General features: G+C 34.2%; 1 protein-coding gene across 2 annotated transcripts in view; it reads right to left on the bottom strand.

Moving 5' to 3' along the window:
* LOC123313857 (bestrophin-2) overlaps positions 1-14,263 on the bottom strand; it is an 84,253-nt gene that overhangs the window by 18,345 nt on the left and 51,645 nt on the right. For both annotated transcript variants that reach the window (XM_044898937.1, XM_044898945.1), the window contains one exon: positions 4,442-4,680. In XM_044898937.1, the coding sequence (XP_044754872.1) occupies positions 4,442-4,680 (239 nt within the window). The remainder of the gene's footprint in view (positions 1-4,441; positions 4,681-14,263) is intronic.

Raw genomic sequence — 14,263 nt, 5'->3', positions numbered from 1 at the left:
ACAACAAAAAAATTGGAGATTATGATGGGATTCTAATTTCCTTGAGCTTTCCTACTAGCCAATAGAAAAATGGAAAGAGAGGGAATTTGAACGAGTACATTGGCAGAAAAAGAAGAATATACATATATATAAAAAGAAAAAGATGAAGTATAGGGATCATCTTAGATCAGCATAAGAATATTTGGTGTAGAGGGTGTGTTATTCCGAAAGCCGATATCAAAGTATATGTCTTTAGTGTAAGCAAAATTCTTATCGAGGCAGAGACAATGTTATAATTATACAAATTTTAATTGATGTGTCATTCGATCAATATTATAGTATATTCTGTGTAACTCCAATCAGCTTAGGGAATTTGCACTGCTTGATGCCGCAAAGATGCAAACAATTGTTTCATTTCGTCCTTGGCAGTGAACCATTACAAATTATTGGTATACTAAAACTGTCTATCGAACTGCTTGAAGAAGATATGCTAATTTACGATATTCGTGCCAGCTCATTCAATAATAATTAAATTGGTATGTTCATGCAAAACAATAACTCTCGAGCAATTATCGGCTTTATGTAATTATTATGAGTCATGCGAATTTCCTATTGCCTTCATTTCACGAAAATTAACCGGCATTGTCTTAATCATCAGAAGCAGTTGGTTTTTTCCAGAATAGGTAATTGAAGTGGATGAATCTTCCATTTACGAATGAACCACCATTCAGATGCTGAAATTAACTCCTGGATTGGAGAGATTGCAGTTTTGCAATTTCAAGACAATCGAACCGTGCCGTGTCCGTAACTGAGTAGAATTTTCCAATGTGGTCCAACGAAAACTAAAGATCCCGATTTTTGGGCTTTCAACGTAAATGTGTAAAATCGCTCTAACCTGAAAATTTCTGATTTGAGGGGAAACAACTTTCTTGCTCTTTGCTGAAAACGTTCACGTACACTACTCAATATTGCTAGTGTAATTTGACAGCAATCATTAATAATCCAAGATCGCAAATTATCCAGTAACTCAGGCTGGGTAGCGTGAATCTTGGATTTCAGGTGACCCCCATAGAAAAAAGTCCAGTGGAGCCAGATCAGGTGATCTGGGTGGCCACTCAATATGTCCCCTTCTTCGAGAGGAAAATTTTCATGTAAGAACTGACGCACCGGTTGAACGAAATGAGGTGGTGCGTTTGAAGGTCTTCTGCATTTTCCAATAATTGCACGAGGGCTACATAAATGGCTTTCACCAATTGATCCAACTAAATTTGGCTAATGATATTAACGGGTGTAAAAAAGGGCCAATCGATTATGTGATTTCCATAAATACCCGCCCAAACATTTAATTTTTGGGGAACCTGAGCATGCACCTCACGAAATAACCTTGGTTTTTCATCTGACCAATACCGACAGTTTACAATGCATTTGAAGTAAAATGAACACTCTTCCGAAAAATAGATATCGTACAAGTAGTTTTGATTAACGCTAATCATTTCACTGACCACTTCGCAGAACTGGAGTCGGCGATCGGGATTATCCTCATTCAGTTCCTGAACCAATGGTGAAGATTTCTGTTGTTCAAGGATTCTCATGATTGCTGTGCGTAAAACACCAGATATATCGGACAATTTCCTAGTACTAAAGGTTGGATCCATTGCTACATGACCTAAGACAGCCACGTCCCTCGCTTCGTCTCTTTTAAGCACCCTCTTTTTGTTTTCGACTGAACCAGTACCGTTAAATTTGGCACCCAGTTGCACAAAGTAAGTAGCGAATACATGTCGTTCTTTAAATAAATCCACTTTTGTGTCATATTTTCCAAATAATTCCTTGTTCTCGATGAAAATGATGGATTCTTGTATGTACCCGTAAATTGCATAAATGGACAAAATTCCTTTCTTCCTGAACTTCTTTCAAATTTACTTGTTCTTTCCAGGTATGACTTTCATTTATATGAACTCTCAAGGATTTATTATATTCAGCAAGATTATTCTTCCTCTTTTGAGTCGATTGGTGTGTGAAGTATCAATTAACTCATTGTGTTTTTTTCTTGTTCAGTATCATATTGTTGAGTTAAAACCATTCTTTTAATTTTTTTGATTAACGCTCACATAGATATCTCAGCTCCTGGAAGCATCTCTCAGTTGAGGGTTTATTAGTAGCATCTGGAATAATCTACATAGTTTATCGTTGTCACTTTTGTTTCATATGTTCCAAAGATTAGTCCATAGTCGTCATTGATATACAGGCTATCCCAAGATTAATGGAAATAAATTCGGATCTGGATTCAGTACCTCCAAATAAGACGAAAAGTTCCTGAATGAAATAATGCGTGGTAGCGCTTCATTGAATAGTTACGTTTCTTCAAAGATGAGGACTTGTTCAATTTTTTCAGAGCAATAAAGATACACAAATTAAATTTTGTATTGGTATTTTCAAATAGAGATGCACTTAGAACACAATTTTTCACCGATATTCCATAGCTGCAGAGTGGTGAAATCGGTAACATTTATTAATTTTTTACCGTAACTTTTTATTCAGGCTTACCAAAAAATATGCATTGAAATGACTATTTTTTCTGGAAACTTTATTGCCTTTCAACTGTGTCCGTAATTGTATAGATCAGATCCTTCGTTTCTAAATATACAATTTGAAATTGTTTTTAGCAAAATTTGTGCACAAATCAAGTACACACAACGAATTTTGTCGTTAATACTATGCTGGTGGTCAGACTCACATTCCAAATTACAAAAGGTCGATCCTAAGCAACGAAAGAAAATCATGGCGGCTTTTATGGTAGGCTCTTCAAAAACAGAGCAAGGGACATATTTTATTTTTTAAGGAAATACTAGTATTTTTACGACAAGACATCAGAAACGATAAAGTTTTCAATTGAAATTGTCCTTTTAATGCATAATTTTTAATGAGGATATTCATGGTTGAAAATCGAAAAGGCATGTCGATTGTCCCCTCTAGCTATGAAGGATGAGGGAGAAAATTACCTCTATTCGAAAAATATCTCTGCAAAATTTCAATTCTTTACCTTGGTCATACTTAGAAAAATATTGGAGAAATCCATAACCGGGATTTCATCTTTGCAGCAACGTAAGGCCTGCCGCAGACATACAATTTTTAGTATTGCAACTGTTTAGTTGCAGAAGTGAGTACAATGCATTTATATGGGGCCGCGCAGACATGCAACTGAAAAGTTTTGCGATCGAATAGTTTCAACCTCGACACAAACTAAGCGATTGCGTATGTGTGCGCCCTCGAACCGCTTGCTATCAAACTGTTGCGCAATTATCGCGAAACTGAAAAGTTGCATGTCTGCAGCAGGCCTAACTCAGAGCCGGAGCAATAGCTCCTTTTATAGCAGACATTGCTCGTGCATTTTGGTTTCTAAGGGTTTCACTTCTTTTTATTATAATACATACTTAGTTATTGAGTGAAAATATAATATGAGCCTGGAAATCATTCGAACTGGAGAGCTGGTAAATTACTACAGATAGAGATTACAGAAGAGGAAAAGAGAAGAAAAATAAAATAGCCTGGAGGAGAAGCTTAAATTTGACTAGAAGAATAAGCTTGAAGAAAGATTCAGTGTTTTGCCAGAAGTTGCTGAAGACAGCTTTCTCGAGGGAATATGTTCGCAAGACTTCCTACTTGGCGAACTAAACAAGAAAGCATTGAAGTTTAGTCCCGATTCAGATCCATACAAATTTGTGGCCACTCAAAATATTCTTGACTTTATCAGTAACTACAGCTGCCACAGCTACATATTAACGTTCTCTCAACAAATTGAAATTCGTCAAAACCTATTTAAGGTCTTCAACTGGACAGGAAAGGCTGACTTATTTAGCATAGCAGTCCCATCCATAGAAAAGAATCACGACATCATTGATATTCTTGCAGAAACCAGAGCAAGAAAAGTCAAATTATAGTTCATTTTGAATGCATGTTATTGTTATTTTGTATCCCTTTTATTTTGATTTTATTTGTATTAATTTCTTTAAAATAGGAAAGATTTTTCCGAGAAAAAAAAAGCTAGGTATTCGATTATGAAAGATAAATACAAATCAACATAAGAAAGAATTTCTTAGGGGCGCATTATGAGAATTCGCCACAAGCGCCAAAATCCTAATTCCGGCTCTGGCCTAACTGTTCAAAAAACATAATTCATGTTCCAGGCGACTCGTAAGTGATTAGGTATGTATTCCTTGAAATGCTTTTCAGGCAACTGCAATAGTATTAGAAATAATGATAAAACAAATATCCTCACACATATTGAGTGGACCAGAGACTTTAGAGAGAGTGGGAGGAATAAATTGATTCACTTCGAATTGAGACGACAAGATGCTCGAAGTGGGTGTTTTCTCTATCCATAGAGAATAATCTTAAATATTTCTAAATATCTATACTTATTCGTTTGAAATTTTTGTGTGATAATAATAAAATAACATACTTGCGTGTACACCAAAGGAACGTTGACCAAATCATAGCCTATCAATGCACCACACTTCCTCCTTATGTCTGACAGCTCCAGAAGAAGAGTCTGTACAATGTGATCACTCGTTATAAGTGAATCTTTTCTTGCCCTGTTTATGATGTTCGTCGCCCAAACTAGAGGCATCCAATACTTGGACATGGGAGTTTTTGCATCCATGAGATCGAAGATTTTCTTCTCGTTTTCTAACATAAGACCTGCAAAGAATTCATCTTATTTTTATGAACTAAAATAAATTTTCATTCCTACAGGGTATTTTAGAATGCCTGAAAGAGATCCTACTTCCTTATTTCCATTGCAGGTACCTTAATTTTTTATTCGATCTTTTCATTTCCCTGAAAATTCTATTTTCTATCCTCACATATACTATAGCTACTCAGTTTTGACATATGAAAGATATCGGCAATAGTAATAAGCAATGAATTTATGACTTTGGATGATTTTAAAAATTACATTTTCGATACCTTCTATTATATTTCTAGATGTCCTAGTTTATGTAAGAAAAAAATTAAAACGGGAAAAACGTCTCAAATAACTAAAGCAAAGGTCAGAACTAATAGGGCCGGTAGTTTAAAACTTGTAGAATATTGGCAAAACAGAAAAACATTGCTAGTACATTTATTACCAATTTTTACTAATGGTATAGCATCGCCCACTAAGTGGTTTTCCACATATTGACTCACCTTAGATATAAAAAGTTTGTTAATTCTAATGTTAGTTCATATCCTACTTTTTGTTGAATCATAAAACATTTGATATCTCGTTGATTTGTTAAACATAATAGTACATACACATTATTCTATAAAAGTTGTGGTTTGTAATTCATTTACAATTTCTATTATGGCTGATGAAAAAAAAAAGAATTTTCAGGAGAATGAAAATTTCGATTGAAAAAAATATTTTACCCATTCGACTTAGGAGAAAGGATCACTAGCTGGCCTTCTGAAATACCCTGTAATTTCGGGGATGGGGGATTCATACTCAATCACCCCGCAATTTCGCATTTCGTATTATACATTTCGCATTTCAATTAACCTTGTAAAGAAAAGAAATTTGTAAAAATCTTAATGGCATTTATTGCACTTTATTAGTCCATATACACTTCTCACACAATAGCACAATAGACCTTAAGTCCCTTAATTTTTTCAAAATTTCAATCAATCGGTCCAGGAAAACCGCTGAACCGATCAATCTACTGATTTAGGGGGGCCTTTGGGATTTAGACTGTAAAATTCTCTTCTAACCTAAGGTTTTCCCCCAATATAGACGAAGATATAAGCGATTAACGAAAAAAAGGAAAAATGGCATTTTTTTGCTCTTTTTTCACGTTAACGTAACAGGTGAAAAAAAATTTTTTTTTAATTAACCATAGCAGATTTTTGTAGGAAATTTTCTGCAGAAAAAGACGCCGCCTGGCAGCTCGGTGGGCGACCAGTAGTTCCAGAGATATTGGCAGTTGAGTGAAAAAGGATCCTTTTGCATTCAAAATTTGATATCTCAAAGACAAAAATGGTCGTATCTGAAGCCCGTAGAAAGCAAATTGAAGCTGAATAAAGAGGCTATGCGACCTATGCATTGGTCTAGCTCGAAAAAATTTTTCCATGCCCATAGAGCAAAAAAAAATGTGAAAAATTTTGAAAATTTTTTCTTCGTACTTAATCTAAGGATTGCATGGCTAACGGTGCTCGGAAAAATTTTTGACCAATGAATTCAAAAACTAGAGTCTTCAAGCTTCAAAAGCGTTTTTTTTTATTTCCTGTACGACCATTTTTCACTGAAATACAGCCTGTTGAAAATCATCAAAAAATTCCGAAAATTTTTTTGTTCCTTTAATTTTTGTGAGAAGTGTAGTTGTATTTTTTTTAAACTCCGCTATAGCTATTGATGAAGCGTGTAACTCAGTACGTATATAAAATAGATTTAAATCAATTGAAGATTTTTTCAATTCGCACTCATTAGACAAAAATATACCTAGGTATTATGGTAACAAAACCAGAAAATTCAACTCTCATTGCTAGACGGCGGAAAGCTTACACCCGCAAACATATCATTCTTCTTCTTCTATCATGCAAAAATTATTTGCATCTCCAAAAAGGTTATTGGCATCACCATACAAGAATTATCTGCGATTATCCGTATGGAGAAACAAAGTAAGAAAACAGAAAGCAGAAGTACTGAAGAAAGCAACAATATCATCGAAGCACGAAGCATAGGACATATTCAAAAAATACAAATCCAATAACAGGTGTTATCTCACACTACAGAAAGACAAAACAATCCAGATGCCTAACCCCAAAGCCATATATGTAAAAAAATTTCTACGCACTTGACTGATATATTCAAACTCTAAACCCACCCCTATAATTTCTCTAGATTTGAAGTTAGAATGTTTACGACTGGACTGATGGATAGAATGGATTTTGAACATAAATTGTTCATCAGTGATCCAACCGAATCATTTTCGCCACAAGATTTATGGCCATATGCACCGTTTCATTAAACGAGATCAATCCCTTAAAGATCTTTTTTTCAATGGAGATTCTATGTTTAGAGCTTAAACTTCGTCTAATCAAACGGTGCATATGGCCATAAGAATTATATTCGGGGAAGATGTTGAATTTTTGTCTTGAAAACAAGCGTTCGATAAGTCAAAGATGACCAGAGTAATTTTATTATTGTAAATGATATAGGAAGATTACAGACGAACAATCGGTACCTTTTCATCATTGACACGAATCCCTGACACATTTATCAGTGTGATATTAATCTTCAAATATATTAATATTAATACTCATAATTATAACTCCCAAAATGAATTTATTTCAAACGCCCATGAAATTTCTCAATTAATGATATAGGAAAAACCTATATTCAGAGACTGGTATTCAAATGAAAAAAGTTCGATTAATTACATTGAGAAAATGACTCAGGCTTTTTTTCTGATATTCAGTGATCATTAGTGTGTCTATTGCGCCTCCCGCATATGCTGATGTAAATGCTTGAGTACAATTCAATTTTAATTCTTCGACATATCAGTTGATATTTCATTGCCAAAATCACTGGATTATTAGCAATTCATTTCCATCATTGAATACAATAGTCAATTTTATAGTTTCCTGAAAAGATCCTTCTTCTGATTTTTCCTAATCGTTACGAAATTCTTCTTGTTCAATATAAATTGTCTCACATAACCATTAGGATATAACCTTTTTTCCACCAGACAAATATCAATCACACTGTAAAGCATATAGCAAAAAAAGGTACCCAAAATTACACTGGTTAATTTATATTTCCTGGCAGAAACTGCGATGTAGGAAAAGGTTGAAAGTGCTCATTTATTCATTATTTTTAAAGGACGAATTGGCAATTTTCCTAGAACTCTAAAATCGAATTTGAAGTTATTTATGAAAAACTTTCACCATCAGTTACCTACCACGTAAAAGATTCGACTCAAAATGCAGTTACAAAAAATAGGCCCTCCGAAACTTAGTAAACATTAGAATATGTACAATTTTTTTGACGTGAAATGCCAATCAAGAAGACTATCCACACAATACAGAAACTTGTTTCTGTAATCTGTGTCTATATCTTCCTGAAATCGATGACATTTTCTGTCATAGTTTTTCTTGTCAAATATTAATGGAAAGGAGATTTTCATGTCTGCTCTAAATTTTTTTTTATTAAAAATGCGACATATGTTTCGACCCTCACAAAAATTGGGTTATCTTCAGGCATCTGCAGACAAATATAAAGATGTATGAAAACAGTCATCAAATAACAGAAGATTACAACAGAAAATACACGGAAAGAGAAAACAAACCAGTAGATCAGTTCACAATAACAGTTGAATTGTAAAAAGGAATTTCAAAATAACTTACATGTTGAAAATTTTCAAATCAAAATGATTCGCCAAGAAAGGTCAAATATAAATATGTCATATTATTAGGAATCAAAGAAGGTAAACAGATCGAGCAGAAAGAAGTACAGAAACAACAGAAAACACAGAAACGACTGAGTTCCCGTTAAGTGTCAAACAACGGGTTATGTGAAAAATTGGGAAAAGGGAGGAATGGAGTCATCATGATGGGAGAAAGCTGAGCAAATGCGGACAAATCAGAAGTTCAGGGAATTCTTGCTGGGTATTCAGAAGTATACTTGGGGTATTGTGTTTTGCCTTTCAAATATGTATTTTCTCCAATGAGTCACATAAACCTCTGTTGTGTTGTTGGTCCTAATGGCTCTAAAGGGTTCGTCGATCCTTGTTTTAATGCTTCTAAAGGATCGGCCTATGTAGAAACTTCCACATGAACAATCTAGCCGATAGACTCCCATTTTCTCGATCGGATTAACTTCATCTTTACCTCTGGAGAAGACCGATGTAAGAGAGTTATCAACTTTGAAGGATATTTGAAAATTGAACTGCTTCAGGTATTTTTGAATTCTTTCAGAAACCTTAGGAATATAGGGGATGCTCCTGAAAGTAAGGTTCTCATCCGTTATGGGGGATAACTGAGTGTTATGTCTAATCATGACCTGGTGCTGGATTTTACCTGTTGGAAAAATCATAGTACGTCACTGGATTGCTAGCGAAACAGTGTCTGTATATTATTTTCATTTCAACATCCTAGCACAAACAGAAACGGAGATAATGACCAAAGTTGAAATTTTAATTTTGGCCTATAACTCGAAAACAAAAGAAGACAGGGGAATGCAGTTGATGGCATTATTAGTTTCTTGAGTTGAGACGACCGTAATGTGCCATGCATTTTCCTTTATCTCTTGGGTTGAAAATGTTGTAGTTCAGGTATTACCAATTTTGCCCACCCTGTATAAAACAGCATCATAAAAAAGAGAATATTTTCAAACCTTCCATTTCATATTATTTTCACATAGCAATATGCAATTTATAAGCAGCCTGAAGACAGAAAAATAAAACACGCTAGAATAAAATGAAACAAAATAGAAAAACAAATTGTCAAATGGACGTATGACCCAAACCGAAACCCATGAATGAACCCTCTGCACAAAATGAAAACAACACCCACCTACGCTCGGGGAATAAAGGTTTCATAATTGTAAGACAAATTATTCAATATCCATTTATATAATATATATATATATATATATAATCGATTCCCTTCTACCATTTAAAATATTAAATAAAAATTTCTATGTTAATGTTAACGATCGTGGCACTGACCGTGTCCAGGTCCTAGTCAATAAAATATGACAAAAGACAAAATACGATGCAGAGATTTGAAAGAATTATCTTTCATTCTTGATCATTCAAACTTCAAAGCCGGAGGAATGAACAGACAGATAGAAAAAACGTCTTTCTTATCGTCCAATAACAGACCTCCTTTGAGAAGAACCTAGTATAAAAAACTTCTTGGGTGTAACATTTTCATTGTTTTTTGTCCTTCGTCCATTGTGATGTAAATTTTTCGCCTGTTTTCATGGCTTGTAACGTGAGTTCCGGTTCTTATTACTGATAAAAAAACCAATGTCTGTTGGTCCATTATTGAGAGTTTCTGTAGAGTCATTTGAATCTGAATTTTACTAACTAGTATTGTTATTCAAGGTTGAACAACTGATTGCTGTTAGTAAATAGTAGGTATGTTAATTTTCGTCTGTGTGTCTATCACTAACTGTTCTGTGTGGTATCCAGAATTTCACAAATTCCCTATTTCCGATTTTCAGAAAGACATGCAGTTTCAATTGTTGATTTCAAATTAAATAATGACCCATTTTTTTCCACCTTTTTATACCTCAGAGAAAGCCTGGCCGTTCCCAATGAAAAAGAAAGACCTTTTTTTCCGCTAACTTCAATTATCAACAATTTTCCTTTCTCGACAAATATTGCAACAATACCTCTCACTGGAGCATTCAGATTATTCAGAGATGCATGGTCACTATACCAGATCTGATACATTCAATAATCAAGGTTAGCAGCAGTCGACGAAAGAGTGATAATACTGAACCGCTATTCCTCATCTAGTTCGAACTTCAATATTCAGCACGTGATAACTAATGAAATATGGATATTTAATTAGTCACATGTAGGAGGTTCCTGAGCAACCTTGTCAGTGGATCATTATTAAATGTTCCTAATATTGCTACTTCAACATTTCTTATCATAGCGGATACAAAGAATGTTCCAAAAGGCTGGCTGCCCTTTATCGCCAGCAGTGTAATTCTAATAACTCTTCGAAATTTCACGTTTTTTAGGAGAAAAACGTATTAAGCCCGCTACTGCAACGCGTAAAAAAAATACTTATTTTGTGGAAAATAATTGCTTCCTATTCTAAAGGTTCTTAAAATCTGAGGATAGTGGTTGATGTATTCTTTTGATTTGATACATTTGGTTTTGAAGTATTATTTCGGCTCGACTCGAACATTTTCAAAATCTTTTTTTTTGTGGGTTTTTTCAACACTTTATTTTCAAATCAGCAGATTGATGCTAAACAGTAGGTACTCTGTAAATTTTAACTCTTAAGCTCTGGTACTTTTCGAAAAATACTACACGAAGGACTGAGTTTAAGAATGAGTAGATAGTGAGAGACCTATAGATTTTTGTTTCTTTGCGAATATTTTGAAGGGTCAAACTCAAATTTTCTTTCAATTATTATTTCCAATGAGAAATATTTATAATGTGGGCTGAAATATAGGTCACAACATATTATTTATTCTTCTTAAATCCATTGATTGTCAAGGAAAATCGAGACAATTTTCATAGGTCCTCCATATTTGTAAAAAATTTCGAAGTCATTACACAGTAATAAACTGTTGTGTTTTACCCAAAAGTGAAGTAAATACTAGGACATACAATTTTTTAATGATCTTTCTGTAGAAATACAGGACAGGAATTTCAATTCCCTCAGAAGGCGTTTAAGGTTTTACCCAAGCCTATTTTTCTATTGATGAATATATGGATGATACCATTACCACTTTGAGCTTCTTTTAGTATATTTCTAATCATTACTATATTCGTAACAAGTTCATTTGTACCCGTTTGTGTTTTTTCCTCTATCATAATGTAAGATATTCGAAGCCTGTGAAAAGTTATGGTAGAAAGTCAAAAAGGGTTGTTCATGTTGGTCCTACTTTGTAAAAATTAAATATCCATAATCAAGTTTTTCAGCTTTGAAGCAACGTAGGTAATTGTTCAATAAAGATCTTCCAGACAAATCTTCATGGAAACTTCTCATCTCATTTTTAGGTTATGAATGTATATAAAAAATTATTCCCATAATTCCTGGGATACCCTATATAATATATGGGCAAATTTTCCAAATAACCAAGTTGAAAAGATGCGAGAGGCATCCTTAGACATTTTGCCTCCCATGAAAAAAAATTCTCCAAAATTCCGCCTAGCAAGTTGAAACTAATGATTGGTTGTAAACTAAGGTAAAAACGCGACAAAAATCTATAATAGAATCTACTAATAGAATAGTAAGCAGTAAAAAACAAAGTTTCAATCAACTAGTGGCTTCTGAGATATCCCTGAATGTCAAGTTCATAGTGCTTAGTTAAGATGTCTAAAAACATGGTGTATGCACTGATTAGATTTTGTTTTTCCCGCTTCGAAAATAAGAGATAAGTTTCGTTTTTCCCACTATAGGTAGCGCCGTTTAGGAATTGACAGTTGTCAATTGATATTTGAAAATATTTTGAATGCATTCCTACGACTTGCGAATGTGCTGTATTTATAAGCGAATATTGGTGTGTGAAAATGTATTACTTTCGAGAAAGGTCGTACAAAATTCATTTATTGAACATGTCGTTCAGTTTTCTGTATGGACAATCAAGAACTACAGCTAAGAATTAGGTGTTGTTGGACTATCACGCTTTGTTGTTGGAAATTGAGGCAGAGCCAAATCAGATGAACATTCGGGAAGGATAGAGCTAACAGTTTTATGGAAACTTCAGCAATATTTAAGCAATAAAGGAACTCTATTGAAAATACGTGGTGTGAATTGTGAGCATGTATTAAGAATCAGAAATACGTTAATCTGTTCGAGTCTGTTCTTCAAATATTCTTCACAAGTATAGTGAAAATTGCGTTTCAGTCATCTGAATATATTGAATATTTCGCCAATAAACTGTGTTTTATTGAAATCATATTGAATTGCCTTCCTCACGAATACAATTATCTTGAAGAAAAATAGAAGTACCTACTCCTTCGAATCCTTCGATAGTGTTGAAATATCTGCAGATTCGATTTTACAACGAAAATTCAAGTGTAAATCACAAATAAACGCAGAACAAAATAAAGCGAGAGAGTATCATTAGATTTTCTTTCATAGAACAAGGATAGAACATGGTGGCGCCGCCACGAAACGAATCTCTTATTTTCGATTCCATTCAAAAAGTGACGAGTGCATACACCATATTTTTAGACATCTTATGCTTAGTGAATAATTTCAAAAATTTTTTTCTCTGTGGAAAGTAATTTCCAAATATACATATTATGAAGGAAGTTCCTACTGACAAAACTTTTGGTTGAAGTAAAGAATGCCATATTTCTTATTTAACACCTACTTATCGTCACCACAGCTACACCAAATAACCACATCACTCCAAAAGTTTCATCAAGAGCCTAGTACATAAAAATTAAAATTTACCCTTCTTAATGCTTTGCCCAAAATGTCATAGTTGAAATAGAAATAACAAGTTCCAATGTTCCAAGTTCCATGCTTTAGGTACGGATTCTCTAAATAACACTTGCCGCACGAGTTTAGCTGACCTATATAGTAATTGAGTATTTTGCTTTGCGTTTTTATTCACAATATGGTATGGTTTAATCAATTTAATTCTACGAGTTGTGATAAGCAAACTTTTTACCAAAAAATCGACTGAAAGCTTGCATGTGTTCTTTTTACTTTGATTCGAGTTGTATCGGAGTATGTCGGAATATCTCGGATAGGTACTGGGGAAACAATAACCCATTGTGTCGGTCAAATTTGCAGATTTTCTATCAATTTCGATATCCGAGGAACAAAGAAACAAAATGGACGTGATTTTTTCTCATCAGGTATGAAAAACGACTATAAGCTTACCTCTTCGTTTCTTTACCCAATATCCGGTCATGTCACTTTATTGCATGTCTAACATTTCAGACGTGAGCAAGGATTACATTCCGAGCCTTTGTCAAGGAATTACGCTATGCATATGTTCGGAATATCAATATTCTGCGTATTTTTATTGTTACTTGTCAAATACCGACGTGTTTGACTCACATGACCAAATATGATAGCATATTATGTCTTCGCGACGTCTTTGTTCATCTTTCGATCGAAACCCCAATGGATTCTGCTATCAAGGTCGTAGAGATAATTTTCAGATGAGGATTCAAAAAATATTTATGAAACAAGAATAAAGTTTCTGCCGTTTTCATATTAAGTGACGTGGCGAAGAATTTTGGAACACCCTATATATCACAAACCAAGTTTTTTCTACACGGAACTCATCCTCCGGATCTCAGTGACCTATTTCCAAAATATCAGCTTCCGGAAATATAAAAGGTCTTTTCTATGCCTATTTAATTGCATCCATGTTAATATCTCCGAAAATATCAGGAATACGAATATAGAAGATCTAAGGAAGAATACTCCGATGGTGATAGAAAGGAGAAAAAAGTTATAATACATAGGATGTCGCAGTGTCAACAACACTGAGAATATTTTAGTCACATAGATCAGAAGCGTAAACCCTAGTACCAAAATTTTCAAACAATGCCATGATTCGTTCTCCGTAAATGTCTAATAGGTCACCCACCGT

Source organism: Coccinella septempunctata, chromosome 1, assembly GCF_907165205.1.
Source record: "Coccinella septempunctata chromosome 1, icCocSept1.1, whole genome shotgun sequence".
NCBI lineage: Eukaryota > Metazoa > Arthropoda > Insecta > Coleoptera > Coccinellidae > Coccinella > Coccinella septempunctata.
This window is presented reverse-complemented; position numbering and strand designations above follow the sequence as displayed.